General features: G+C 42.6%; 1 protein-coding gene across 1 annotated transcript; it reads right to left on the reverse strand.

Moving 5' to 3' along the window:
- Nucleotides 1-265: 265 nt before the first annotated feature.
- On the reverse strand, nt 266-12318 carry LOC113429024 (cyclin-dependent kinase 12-like). Its single transcript, XM_026691543.2, has 2 exons — nt 10281-12318; nt 266-1140 (listed from the first exon to the last, which is right to left on the reverse strand). The coding sequence occupies exons 1-2, from the start codon at nt 11324-11326 to the stop codon at nt 882-884; spliced, it is 1305 nt and encodes a 434-aa protein (XP_026547328.2). The 5' UTR covers nt 11327-12318; the 3' UTR covers nt 266-881.
- Between the last annotated feature and the right edge of the window lie 2689 nt (nt 12319-15007).

A 15007-nucleotide genomic window follows, 5' to 3' on the forward strand; every position in this document is an offset into this window, starting at 1 on the left:
TGAAGCCTAGGGAGAAGCATCTTCAAACACCCCCCGCCCCCAGGGCTAGATTTCTCTGAATGTACCTGTAGTACTAGTACTAGTACCTGTAGTACTAGTAATTCAAGGTTTCAGACGCAACCAGACTCCTTCTCCTTTATTGACTATACAATTTACCACACCAGTTCAACAGTTTTTAGATACCAAGCTTTACATCAGAACAGTGAAGTGAGCAAGCCATTACACTAGCAAGACTTTGTAGAATAGCAGCATTTACAAACCTTACCTTTCCAACTCATCTTCCCCAGGCAAGATTGGTGGCAAAGGGAGTGGAGGCAATGTTGACGTTTTCAGATGGGGGACAGCAATGGTCACAGAAACATGTCCCTTTGAGGCGGATTGCATGGTGAACTGAGAGTTAGCCTGCGAAGTTAAGGATGTCTTACAGTGGACAGAAGATGACAGACACAAAGGAACTAAAGCAGGGCTGTGAATGGTAGATGACTGAGCAGGTGGCAGAGGGGGAATAACTGGCAATGGAGGCAAGGGGGGCAATGGAGGAGGAACCTGAGGTGGGGATGATGTTGGTAAAGGAGGGAGTGACTTTACAGAAGACAAAGGAGTTGGGACCTCTGGTTCAGCTGACTGTATTTCTTTTGAAGTCACAATTTCCTCCTTTGCTATAGTAAGTTTCATATACTTTGTTCCTGCTGTTTTTGAGTCTCTAACTGAAGCAGGTAGTTTCTTCTCAGAATTTTCTGTCTTTGTTTTGGCAGGCTCAAGAGTTGTTTTTGTTTCTGCACTGTATTGTAGAATATTTACCATCACCAGATCAGGAGGATATTTTTCAGGCTTAGCAATTTTTGCCTTCCTGACATCCATTATAGACTCTTTTACTTCAGTTAAGTTATTTTCTTTCCTAGACAATAGGCTATGTGAGTCCTTGCTCTCCTTTCTATCAACTTTTGCTGCTGCTGCAGCTGCAGCTGCAGCCCTCTCCTTTTCTTCCTACTCAGCTCAGCTCCCAAACTGGAGGTCAGTGGTAGCTGAACAGGTGAGATACTAGAATGACGACTGCAAGACCCAGTTCTCTGCTTTTTGTTATGAGATGTTGAATGCCTTGAATAAGCGGGACTTCTACTTCGGGATTTCATGGGCTTCCTATGAAAACAAAATAGGATAAATCAGAATCCCATAAGATCTCAACTGCCATACTTTTATGTAAAAATCAACCTCTAGCTCTGATGAAGTATGCATGATACTTAATACTGTTTTTCTATTACACCATATGTTTGGTTTGGTGTTACAAGATATATGAATCCAGCCTCTTCAGTCTGTAAACCATGGTTAAGTGCTGCATAAACCCAGCTGCATAAGTGCTGCATAAACCCATTCACCAAACCATGGTTAAAATTGGTCATGGTTTAGCCATTTCATAACCCACTCTATGTACAGACACTGACCATGACCTTAAAGCTCCAGTGCACATTCCAACTTCCTATAGGCTTTTCCATTTTCTTCTATAGTTTCACGTCATGTGCATAGCCTGAAACTGCACTTTCCACTCACATATAAGGGATAACATAATACAACAATCTTCATTGTACCACATATTAAAATAAAAGGGGTCAAATAGTTTTGGCCTGGATTTATTTAGACCTAAACTTTTTGCTTGGAATCTAGAAACCATGGTATCACTGTATGTGCATAAACAGATATACTGTATATCACTCCCTGCACAGAATGTGACAGACACTTCTGCGATAAAAAAAATATTTACTACAAAGTTTTTCTTTAAAACGTTCTGACTAAAAGAGAGATGGGAGGGAGGGAAGCTGAGCTGCCTTTGCTTGGGTCAGCATTGCTTTCAAGTTTCACTCTCCCACAATGGTGGTTACTTTAGAGCAGGGGTTTCAAACTCAATTTCATTGAGGGCCGCATCAGGGCTGTGTGGGGCCAGGTGGGCGTGGCCAACTGGGTGGGTCGGCATGGCCAACTGGGTGGGTGTGGCCAACTGGGTAGGTGTGGCTAGTTTGATGCCACTCCCCAAACTGCTGGCATGTTTCCTCTTTGCATTGAGTAGACCGGGCCAAAGCCAGGCTGGCCTGATCTTTCCTCTTTGCATTAGGTAGACCACACCCGATCACCCCGTGGGCCTTGAGTATGACACCCCTGCCTTAGAGGTTCCATGTAATCAGAAAAAGAACTCTTGAGGTTACTTTTTCTTCAGCACCAAGAAGACTGAGAGTTCACTGGTCAGCTCAGAAAAAAAATGTATTTTCAGCTCTGCTGTTCAACATAGGCTATGTACTCTCCAGTATGATGCAGCAGTTAAGGTGTTAAGACTAGACTAGAAAAACCCAGGTTCTAGTGCAGTGATGGCAAACTTTTGGCTCCCGTGCCGATAATTGTGTGTGCGTTCATGCACACGTGCTCACGTGCCAGAACCCAGAAGGCAATGTGTGCTGGCCGCACCCACCCCCCGAGCATGCATGTGCAATCCCCTTGCCTGACGATGCACATCTGCGCATGCATGCGCGATTCCCCTTGCCGGGCACTGCATGATCACCCTTGCAGCACACCCCACTTCTGCGCCTGCGCATGCAATCCCCTTGCAGCACGCCACGCATCTGTGCCTGCGTGCGCAATCCCCTTGCCGGACACCGCGCAATCACCCTCGCAGCATACTACACGTCTCCCACACGATCACCCCCACACCATCCACCTGCGCATGCACGCGTGACCCCCCAGTGTTTCTGCACCACCACCCCCGTGCATGCGCACCAGATACCCGACAATCAGCTATCAGGCAGTGGCAGCACGCACGCATGCGCAATGGGGCTCTTCCGGGTAAGCTCTTGTGTGCTGGGGGAAATGGCTGTGCGTGCCACTTCCGGCACGCATGCCATAGGTTCGCCATCATGGTTCTAGTGCATCCTCAGCCACAGCAAACTGCTATGCAACTGTAGGCAAATCACTCTTTTTTTAGTACATTCTATGTCATGGGATTATGATAAAAAATAAGAAGAAGGGGGATGCTATATGCCTTGCCTACAGCTAAATTAAAAGTACTGGCAACATCAAAACTCAATACCATGTGTCAGAAATCCACACATTGGTTGTTAGTCTTCCCTAGTCCTTCCCTAACAGTGAGTCTTCACAGTTCTAACATTACTGGACAAAACTGTTCCAAGAATCAGATCTCAGCAGATCAGTAATCTTATCTAAATGATTCCGAATCCCAAACACTAACATTCCAACAAAATTAACCTACAAAACACAAAGATTTGAAAACGATTTCTGCAGTTAACTACAGGCAGAAATTACAGGCAGCTGAGAATGTTTAACGGGAGCACCTCAGGTCTTTGCAGTGTAGATTACTAATCTAAAAGTTAGAAGATATAGTAGCTGCTTGAAATATGAATGTTAACTGCCTCCTTACTTTTTAATTTGTATTTTTTAATTAGTGAAGTACATTAAAAGCTGCCTATTTTGTTGCTTCTTTATTTTCAGGTTATATAAAAGTTACCAATATAAGAGAAACATGTAGCTCAGGGTTGAACTATGGAGTCCTTGGTGCTCTCTGAGCTTGGCTGTTTGCAGACATTTCATTACCCAGCTAGGTAACATCATCAGTGCTTGGGAGGTATGGAATTTGTTCCCTGTTTATATACTGTTCATATTTAAATGTTTTAGTTTTTTAAAATCCTTTACTACATTCATTATTAACACAGTAGGGCTGAGACTTTCAGACAGTGGTGTCCACAAATCCAGTTGCCTAGATCATTGCATATAAAAATTGTACATACAGTTGTTTATGACAGGCACTGTTGACTTAAAATTAAGCTCAAAGGTAAATTAGGCTACAAAACAGGCCAGAAATAGCAGTAAACAGTCCACAAAGCCAGTAGGGGTCAATAAATACATGTGATTGAAAAAAGAACATCATTAAATCAGTAAACATGCCTGAACTCAGCCTTTGGCCAATTATTCTAATTTTATTCCAAGTTTAGAATAAGCTATCAACAAGTAACTATAAAGATATTTTCTATTTTAGGCAGTTTAAACTGTTTTCATGGTTTCCAATATGAAAAAAGCTACTTGTATTCTTGGGGATACCAAAGTCATAGTTACTGATGTTATTTTGGTAACATAAGGTTCTTGACAAGAACAAAGAGGAATATTCTTTCTTGAATGTAATTTAACTGGGGCCCAGATGTGGGATCTTTCTTTGCAATGATGAGTGTCATTACTAGGAATCACCAATTATCTACAGGAATCCAACAATAATAAGTGTCTTAATATTTTAATAAAAACTATTTTGTTTTGGCTGAAAGACTGTTATTCCCATGGAATGCACTTGCTGATTGAGTTCACACATCACACTACAGTGTGGTTTGTTTTAAAAGTTATGGTGGCCTAATTTTACCAGTGTGCAGACCGCAATAGCTGGATTCACCCAACATACTAAGTCATAACCAAACAAACCTCCACAAGGTTAAGTGACATGTGAACCCAACCACAGTCAAATGTTAAGTATGCTTCAGAGCCATGGTCGCCAACCAGTGGGCCGCGGCTTGCTTTCTAGCAAGTCTTTAGATCTTTGGCTCTGCCTTTAAGTACAACTGAACCTCTCTTAGGACTGAAGGTTTGCTTGCAAGCAAATTCAGTGCAGACTCATGGCAAGCAAATTTGAGAGACTGAGCTAGCCGATGGCAGATAGATAGATCACTGAATGATTCTGTGAGCAACTCAATCTGCCTGCTTTGCCTGATTTTGGGTAAAAGTTGCTCTTTTTAAATAAAAATATCAATATTTACATGCATGGTGTGTTGTGAGTTAATTTTATGAGTTTGCTTGCAAGCAAATTTTATGTGACAGACTGAGCTAGCCAATGGCAGATAGATTTCTGAATGAATCTGTGATTCTGTGAGCAACTCAATCTGCCTGCCTGCCTGCTTTGCCTGATTTTGGGTAAAAGTTGCTCTTTTTTATAAAACATTCAATATTTATATAAATATTTATAATATTTACATACAAGCCATGCCCAGCCAGTCACATGACCACCAAGCCACACCCACAAATTAGGCCATGCCCACAGAACCAGTTAGTGGTCCCTGGGATCTAAAATTATGAGTTTGGTGGTCCATGAGGTCCAAAAGGTTGGCCACCCCTGCTTCAGAGCACACTTCCAAATAAGGTAATATATAAACAAAATACAATATTAATTTGTTCCTCATATAATCCAAAAGGGCACTGTTACAGGTGCTCCCAGGTTCAGCTTACTCACACAATCACAGACCCATGGAAGAATGTACATCTTGTAAGTCCCCCTTGCTTTCTACCTGGTTTGTCCAAACAGGTGCAATGAAAGCAGACAAGACACACATCCCTGGTCAACAACTGGGAAATAAAATTGGGGAGACACACAAATCATTTTCATCCAAACACTGAGGTACAACAGGTTCTTTTGAATACACAGAGACCCGGTAAATTTAAAACTAACAGCAAAATGTTACTGGTTACAATGTACATTTGATCTTTCTCATACATACACATATACTCTTACCCAGGTTCTCCTCAACTAGGCTGTCAGTACTAGCTAGAGGGACATTAGCCACTGTTCTGACCCAGGGTTCCTCAAACGTACTGAAACACAAACTTGTTTCAAAAGCAAAACCTATTTTAATACAACGCTGGGAATTACTTTCATTTCCAGCCAGAACTCATTATACACAGTTCTCCAAGATAAGCCCATGTTTTTCAGTGCTGGGGAATGCTGCCAAAAACAGAAGTCTTCAAAGTAATTATAACAGAACCCACCCGAAGTATCAGAAAAAAACAACCAGAGTATGCAGAGTTTCAAGAAGGACTTGGAATCTAATTGAACTGCTTTCGTCATTGAGGTTTGACTTTTATCCCTTATGGGAGAGGCAATCACCTCCCAGCCTTCACCCCTTCTGCTTCAGCTGCTCTCGCCTTCTAGCAGCTCTGCGCACACACGCACTAGGAACTGGCTCCCCTGGGTCCTCTGCTTCGCTGCTGCAAGACTCTGAAGGCTCCAAAGGCAGCACCCCACTCCCAGATGGTCCTGGCCCCATCCCTGCATCGGACACAGGACCCTTGTCCAAGTCCTCTCCAGACTCCCTGACTGATCCCTTCTTCCTCACTGTCCGACTCCGCTGCCGTCTGCACCGGCTGCCGACAAACCACAACAGCCACCAACTCTGGATCCAAACAGACCTCAAGGAGTGGGTAGGCTTTAGGACCCCCTTTTATCCCCCAAAGTCCTTGCTTTGTTGATTCACATATCTGGTAACTGTTGATGAAATGGGGAGGGGAGTCAGTTCAATGTACTCAAGTCCAACTTCCTTTGTCTGGTTCAGGTGACCTTTTTCCCTTTTGATTTGGTTCCTTCTTACCAGCCTGAAAGAATCTTTTACGTAAGATCCCACCCATGCTGACAGAGGAGCCATGCTGCAGGCCTAATTATTCTGGTGTGTGGGGTCCAGGAAAAGGGCCTTGTCTACCATTGCACCTGCCCTCTGGAACATTTCCCCCATGTGAAGTCTGCCCCAATCCTCCTGACCTTCCTCAGCAGCCTAAAGACCTGGCTCTGCCAGCTAGCCTGGAGCTCCAATGGAGGAACATCACAGTGGAGGTGGTTGAGTGATTAACACCTGATCCCACCTCCCCCCATCCTACACCCACCTTCCCAATCTTTAATTGGACCATAGTGGTTGGCCTGTTTAACTTATTTATGTTTTTAGTATACTAATTTATCTTTTATGGTTGTAAGCTGCCCAGAGTTACCTTGTGGTAGGTAGGTAGGTAGGAAGGGAAGGGAAGGGAAGGATGGATCCTGTCTTACTGTCCTCCCCGCTTACGTGCCTTTATCATCTTTAGCTATGGTAGCTGATGCCTAGTCTCACAGTACCCTATAATGTTCCCCAGAATTCAGGTCACCAAAGTGTACTAATAAATCTGCAACTAAATCCTTCACAGGATATTTGAACTCTAGTGATCCATATCCCATTCTACAAACTTCAATAAAATTAGCAGTTTGCCAATCCCAGCTCATTTAGGAATCCAACACTGCTTCTTGAAAATTAGCTTTTAAACTTACTACAGACACATAATTTGATAGTGTATTCTACCACATGTTTAGCCCAATTATAAGCAGCCATTCTCCAGTTAATATGAACAGTCAGTTTAGAGGACGGGCACTGTTTTTATAGAAGAGTCCAGTGGTGAATACAAGTTAGAAATGGTTAACAGTTGCAAAACCCAACATATGTAGCAGGTGAGCGGCTAGTACACCTGACAGAACTTTGTAAAGACTATGAAGTGAAATTGAAGAGAATATTAAAAATGAACAGGAATGAGCTACCCCCTTGCAGTTTCACATATTTAAATATACAATACTTGTTCTTGTTTGTTCTATTCAAACCCACTTTACCCAGCACATCATAAAGTTTTCATCAGACTTGTGGCAAGATGGGTGCCAAACAAAGTTAATAAATATGTTTTCTAAAAATAGTTAAGGTCAGATATTTACTCATACTAACTAATTCTTTCTCAATAGACATAGAGATGCTTTCCTGACATTTGGTCTGTGGTGAGCAGGAAACAGCAGCTCCATTTGTCCTACATTATTTAAAATTAATTGCCCAGAGTTGAAGAACCAACCACCTTAACCATGGAGACAAAAATATTGGATTCAAAATGTAGCACACTAAGTGCAGTGTGTGTGTGTTCTCTCTCTCTCTCTCTCCATGGTCCAAAGGAAAGTTATACAATACAAAGAGCCTACCTAATGATACTTGTTTTCTTATCACACTTGGTGGGCAGTTTGCCTAGTAATCAATACTACTTATTTCACAACACTCCATCCATAAAAGCGCTGTATGTTAACTGTTATATACTTTCTCTTGAGGTCATTAACTATCCCATTGCAGACAGAATGGAGCTTTGAGAGACATGCTGCACGAAGACCATCCAGAATTCACAAGTAGGAAGATACCAGCCCTCTAAATCAGGGGTCCCCAAATCCCGGGCCCTGGCCCACTACCAGGCTGCAGCCTGTTTGAAACTGGGCTGCAAAAAAAATGGGCAAGCACATGCGTGTGAAGCTCCGCTCACACAAGCGGAGTGCACTTGTGCTTGAAGCTCCATTTGCATGAAGCTTCATGCACAAGCACTCTCCACTCACACAAGTTGAGTTTTGTGTTCAAGCGTGAGCGCCCTCTGCTCAAGCACCCTCCGCTCGCGCAAGCACCCTCTGCTCACATGCAAAGCTTCATTTGTGTGAGTGAAGGGTGCATGTGCCACTCATGCGAATGGAGCTGTGCACGTGTGCCTACCACTCACTCACCCAAACACCCAACACCCCCCCCACCCGCACCAGGCTGCCAAGCTGGAAAGGTTGGGGACCACTGGTCTAAATATTCAAAACAATGGGACAAGACTGTTGTTCAGCACTGCCAGAGTATTAACTGCTTCACTGAATAGAGAGCTTAGCTCATATGCTGAAGTTGTGTATTAAAGCAGGGGTCCCCAACCCCTGGGTCACAGCCCACCACCGGGACATGGCTTATTCACAACCGGGCCACATGAGCGGCAGGCCGGTGCGCACAGGCGTGCACGTAGTTCAAGTTGCACAAGCAGTGGGCCAGTGCATGTGCACACATGAACGCAGCTCAAGTTGTGCAAGTTGACTGCCTCTCTGCCGCCGGCAAGAAGGGCTTCTCCTGGATCAACCAGGGACTTTGCGATGTCCCTGGGATCAGCAGGATGTGCTCTTCACTTTCACCGTCTCTACGGGACGGTTTAGGTCCGTTGGGACCGTCCAGAGGCAAAGATATCAGCTGCAATCTCAGAGCCTCTGAGATTGCATGCAGTACCGTCGCGACGTTATCTTATTTAAAGGTAAACAGTATAAAGTTTAGAATCAGTGACAAATATTGATAATAAACTCTATTTTCAAAGTTCCTTTCAGCTTTTAGGTTTCAATACTGTAATTAGTTAAAATTAGAATTCACAAGGAGTAATATAAAAATATTTTAGCTACACTGACTTCCCTTCTGGTATTCATAAATATCACAAGCTGCAATCAAGTTATTTTTGAGCACCTAACTACTGTTGTTTATCTAAAGGTTTATCAAAAGTACGTCTATCTCCATTAAAAAGGTATAGTAAAATAATTCTGATAAAACTATCACAGCAAAACTATAACTAAAATCATGGAGACTTGCCCATTTTGTTACTAGCATAAAGCTGAGAGAATAGAACACCATGAAGGCTGATAAAATCTGAAACTTCAATACTATATACTTAAGTGGTATAGTATTAAATGTACCTCATTTTCTTTGCTAAAAAAGGAAGTACTTTGCAACACTGAATTTTACATATTTAGTAACCCCATTCTGGCACCTCTTCCAGTTCTTTAATTTTATAAAAACTGAAAAGCTACAATGACCCAGGAGTATAAATTAAGTTGCAGTTTAGTTTCATTTTCAAAAATTGCTTTACATTTACACTATACCTGAATTTAGCATGAAAACAATTATCAGTAAACCTTAGAAGCTGTGTGTTCATTTACACACACCTGACACAGAAGCTACCCATCTGCATTAATTATAATGTAGTATGTCATCCAACTTTAATGAACTGCAGTTTACTAATCATGATGTGATCAATGATTCTAGTTTGCCAGGTTTTAATGATATGACAAATCGTAGACAAACCAAACCTAAAATAAAAAGATGTTGAAAAACATTAAATTTCTATGCCGCCCATCTTATCGATACAACAATTCTGGGCAGCTAACATGCAAGACTCAATGCTCATTGCAACTAACTTTTCATATTCAACTATGTTTTACAATGACATATCCAATCATATCAGTGTCATATTGGCTGACCTGGCTTTTCAACTTTGTATTCTCCAAATCAGTAAGAGAGAAATTATTTCCTAGGATACAATATTGCAAGACAAACAAAACAAGTTGGTACCTTAAATCAGCCTACTTTAATATTGTGCCCCCCCACCCATATGTGTTAGACTCCCAACTCCAGTCTCACTAGCATGAGGATACAACTTTGTAATAGCGGGTGTTATAATGTAACACATAAAGACAAATCATGGTGGGAAAGGCTACCCTAATGAATCATGGAACAGAGGAATTTAAAACATTTTCTGTTTTGAGGGACAGTAACAAAAATTCTGGGACATTAGCCCCTTCAGTTACGTTTGTACTTGGGAAGCCCAACAGTTCTGATTTAAGTACAAAGACCAAATACCTGGAAACAGGACTACGGCTCAGAGACCGCTTGGAAACATAAGAACTGCTGGAGCTCCTTCGATTGAATGGGCTGGGGGATCTTCCACTGTATAAACCACTTCCCCTTTCAAAGCTGGATGAACGCCTCCTGCTGTATGGGCTGACTGACCGCTGTCTCCTGCCATAAGGGCTGGGAGAACATATACTGGATTGGTAGGCAGGTTCCTTAAATGGAGGGCTCACTGATGGTCGTCGTGAGGATACACTAGAACTCTTCTTACAGGAATCATAGTTACTGGATGTGTGAGTGTGTGGAGGGCTGTTGTCATAGTCCTGTGTATCAGATGCTCCTGAGGGACTGTCATTTTGTTTGGGACCATCTGACCACTTATGGTGTGGACTTCTGGATTTCCACTTTGGACTGTCCAGTGACTTGTAGCTTTTGGGGGCATCTCTTTTCCAACGACTTTTACTGTGATCCTTGTAACCAGATTTCACCTCCCGCTCCTTCCTAGACTTCTCTTTATGCAGTTTGGCTGACCGAGACTCTTTGCTACTACTCTTGAATGACTTAGATGAATGGTCATCATTCTCCTCATGTAGCCTTTTGGAAGTCCTGGATATTCGATCTTTATTAGAACTCAAATTGCCTGAGGACTCTTGATTCCTTTCCAGTTGCTTCTCCTTGTCCCCCAACTTACTTTTCATCAAGTCATGGACATGCTTGTGCTGCTGCTGTCTATTTAATCGATCACTCCTGTCCAATGTCCCTTTCCTTTCATTTTCTCTACGTTCCAACTTGAGGACTGTTTCATCTGAGAAGGTGTCAGAATCAGAGCTGATATCGTCATATTCTACCAATGGCTTGATCATGCTGCCAAGTGTTGCGCTTCCTTCTTGGGACCCCAACAGTGAATCTTTGGAATGCTTGGATCTGTGTCTTTTATGCTTAGAAAGCCGGTGCCTCTCTCTGTTTGAGCTCCCACTGCAGGACACTGCACCTTGATGCAAAGACTCCCCTCCTCCCGCATTCTTCTTGCCCCCATGTCTCTCTGGGTTTGGCATTCCTTCTCCACTGTGCTTGAAGAGGGAGGAATCCTCCAAAAAGCCCAAATCTTCAAGACACACACACCTCACAATGGAAGGGCTATTTTATCTTGTTACCTACATTCAACCCACTTGTCTCTTTACATGATAGTTGGGGGTTGCTCTATGAATGCCAGATTGTAAAATAACATGCAAAAATATAGTAAGATAAAGCTGTCTCAGAAATAGATATAAAACTGAGTTGAGCCCACCTTTCAACCTGGAGAAAAATAACTTTGTCAAAATATCCTCTGATCCCACAAGTAGGAAGGGAAGACAAGTTTTTTTTAATCAAGTAAACACCTGCTCTTCCTTAATTCCAGGTCTCAATTAATTCCTCGTTTTAGGATATAAATTGCCCCCAAAGAGTTGATTAAAGGGGTAAATACAAATAAACCCCAGTTTGTAAATAGGTAAGGGGGTGAACTTTTCAAAAACAAAAAGTTTTGGAAAGAGACTAGTTCACTTGCAGATTTTTGAAACAGTGGTCCCCTAATAGTCCCCTAAAGTACTTAAGCAGTGGACTCCCTTGGTTCAAAGCTGCCTTGCCATTAACTAAAGGGCCCACATCCTTACAAAATGAAAGTGGGGGTCTGAATTTATTTGCTATCTCAACTGCCTGAGAGGGATTACTATAAACACTCTCCAGCCCGCCCAGGCTCATTGGACAAATCCTGCAGTCCCGTAACCGAGTCCAGTGAGCCTCCCCTAACCCTTTCCTTAGCCTGAATTCCTAGCAAGTTCCCCAAGCCAGGATCCTCATCTTTTTCCACCTACTTCCCAGACCGAAACAGCGCTGTTTCCAGATTAGGGGGAGGGGAGAGGAAGGAAAGTGAGAGGGGGAAGGTTAGCTACTAATTATTGCAAGAATACGAAAAAAAACATTGCTGTCGCTGTCTTCCTTCCAGCCTCCGACACCATGCCTCGTTTAGTACAGCTCGGAAATTCCTCTCCAACTCCTCTCTACCTGCTCCTGGTTCTCCAAATATCGCGATAACATGCACGTGCGTGGGCGTATATCCGACTCTCATACAGGCGCACGCGCTTCCCCACAGCCGGATCTTTTTTTTACACGAGGTTTGGTGCCATGTTCTCGCGGTATCTGGGCTTTTTTTTTTTTCCTCAAAAATTGGATGGTCCTAAGAAGTTAGAACTAAAGCACATTATTCTTGATTAAAATTTTTGTTACTCGAAAACCTACAACACCGAAAAAAGGAAGGAATTTGTTTCCAGGCAGTCACTTTTCCTCTCAATCGTTAACAACAAACTGAGAAAAAAGAAACAAAAACTGAGTTTAAATATATTGTAACGCTTTTGTGTGATTCTAATTCATTCTGATTTCCTTCTACGAAATGTATAAACCTTACCACAAGGCAGCTGCGGATGGGATTTTTTTTTTTGTCTTTCCACAAAAACGTAATATCCTCCGGAATACGAACAAAGTGATTTAGAAACGGTCGGTCCCCTTCCCTTTTCTCGCTGTCCTATTGTTTCTCTTATCCTTTTATTTTTCTTATATGTACCCATTTCATGTATTCACAACTATGTATACATTTATACTTATTATCTTGTAAACAATTGGCAAATCAAATAAATAAATAAAAATAAATAAATAAAACTTGGGAAACGACATCCTGTCCATACGTGAGAGAAACATGCCACTCCGGATAATGCTTTACAGGGGTCTTCAAACTTGACAGCTTTAAGACTTGTGGACTTCAACTCCCAGAATTCCTCCTCCAGTTATGTTAGCTCAGGAATTCTGGGAGTTGAAGTCCACAAGTCTTAAACTTGCCAAGTTAGAAGACCCTTGTTTTATGAGAAAGTCTGGAAATTTCTCAGTCATTCAGGTCGTGGTTGTCCCAAAGGTGCTGGATTTTCTTGTTTTCTCTTTGAAGACGTTTCGTTTCTCATCCAAGAAGCTTTGGATAGTGGGGAATGGAAGGATTTATACTCCTTGCAGACTGAAGGATTTATAAATCCTTCCATTCCCCACCATCCAGTTAGAGCTGAAGCAGCTTCTTGGATGAGAAGCAAAACATCTTCAAAGAAAAAGCAGAAAGTCCAGTTGCCTCTTGAAAAAGCACCTTTGGAACAACCATGACCTGCATGACTGAGAATCTCCATAGACACCTGCCAGCTACTGTATTCCTGTGGAGGTTAAAACGGGTGTCCCTTTATAGAATTAGATGGTGGAGGAGAGTGTTGAAAGGCTTTAAAATGCCTTTCTTCTGAGGGTTCGATTTTCCTGCTGGGAGTACTCCAGTGCAAGGATACAGGCAACTGATTGGAAGCTGGTTCTTTTTATTTTTCAGGAAGGCGAGAGATAGCAAGAAGTCTGCGTTCCTGGGGCTAGCTGCCTTTGTATAATAAACCCCTGATTTTTATACTTTTTTCTCCTTTTGTGTGTGAGTGCTTGTGTTTGTATTTCTTAATGTTTTAAATCCTGTCAGGGGTTGTCTTCATTTCCGCCAGAGGGTAAACTCCGGGGGTGGTTTGATTGGATTATCAGTTTCGTCCTAATGTTTTCTTATATTTGTTTTGTGGCAATCTCCTGTCTGCTATAGAATTTATTTCGTGTCTTTTGTCTATTTGTTTTGCTGATTTGGCATGACCTGTTGTTTGTAAGGGATTTCTTTTTCTTGTTTCCCTAGCTTTCTTAATTACTTGGCTTTTGTCTAGGGGGCTTCTTTCAATACCTTTTATTAAATCTCTTTTCCTATGCAAGTTTGTTTTATGGCTGGCCTGATGTTCCCTTTGGGCTTTTCCTTCTTGGGTGTCACCACTGTCCTCATGAAGTTCCCTTTCCACAAGAGAAAAGATGATTTCAAATCTCATGAGAGCTATTGGTCTTTCTGCCACCCGAGATTCTCGCACAACTTTCTGCTCTGTGCTTTCAAGGCCGGAGAGGAGGAGCGGGGAGGTTGGTTGACTGTTGCTGTGCAGTAGCCGCCGCACTGAGGGAGGCTGCTTTTGCCGACCCACCCCTTTCTCACCATGGGAGAGGGGTGTCATTGATGCCGCTCCAGGGGGGTGCCTGTCCTCTTTTCCCCCACCGTTCTCGGAGGGATGAAGGCAACTCGGAATAATGCCAAGTGTGGGCGTTGGGACTTCCGGCTGGGGAAAAGCGCTTGCTCGCCTCCACTGTGGCAGAATATTTAGGGATGTAGGAGTCATGAAGGCCCTCTGATCGGATGGGAAGATTCCTTTAACAACTGCCCACGCGGCAATGATAGTCAGGATAATCGTGCATTTGGGAAATTGGGATCGTTCTTTCAGAGTTAATATTTATAAATTAATCCGTGTTTTGAAGTCAAAGCATTCTCAACAAGCTCCTCCTGCCTTAGATGTGTCCCTCTTTCCATTTTTTTGTAGTTATCTATAAGGAATGTAAGTCACCTAACAGTTATTTGGGTTGGAAATATATTAAACCAGGATAGACATTTTAATACTGCCTCTTTAAGGGAAAGCTAAAAGTGTAATTGGGTGTGGTTTCTCAAATGGCCATAAGATGGAGCCAGAAACCTGGGTTGTTTATAGTCTTAGTCTCAGAAGAGAGTGTGTCTCAGTGAGTCTCTGTTTTGTTCTGTTGGAGAGTTTTGCCATTCCTGTATTGACCACTATTCCTGGATTTGATGTAAGTCTGATACTGAACTGTTT

Source organism: Notechis scutatus, chromosome Z, assembly GCF_049901735.1.
Source record: "Notechis scutatus isolate UNSWTSFEM ecotype Mainland chromosome Z, rNotScu1.2, whole genome shotgun sequence".
In the NCBI taxonomy this organism is placed as follows: Eukaryota; Metazoa; Chordata; class Lepidosauria; order Squamata; family Elapidae; genus Notechis; species Notechis scutatus.

Excerpts from the sequence above, each read along its gene's own strand:
- LOC113429024 (XM_026691543.2), bottom strand. The coding sequence starts at position 11,326 with ATGCCAAACCCAGAGAGACATGGGGGCAAGAAGAATGCGGGAGGAGGG. Across the intron at positions 1,141-10,280 it reads AGCCGTAGTCCTGTTTCCAG|GAAGCCCATGAAATCCCGAA; the intron begins GTATTTGGTCTT and ends TTGTTTTCATAG.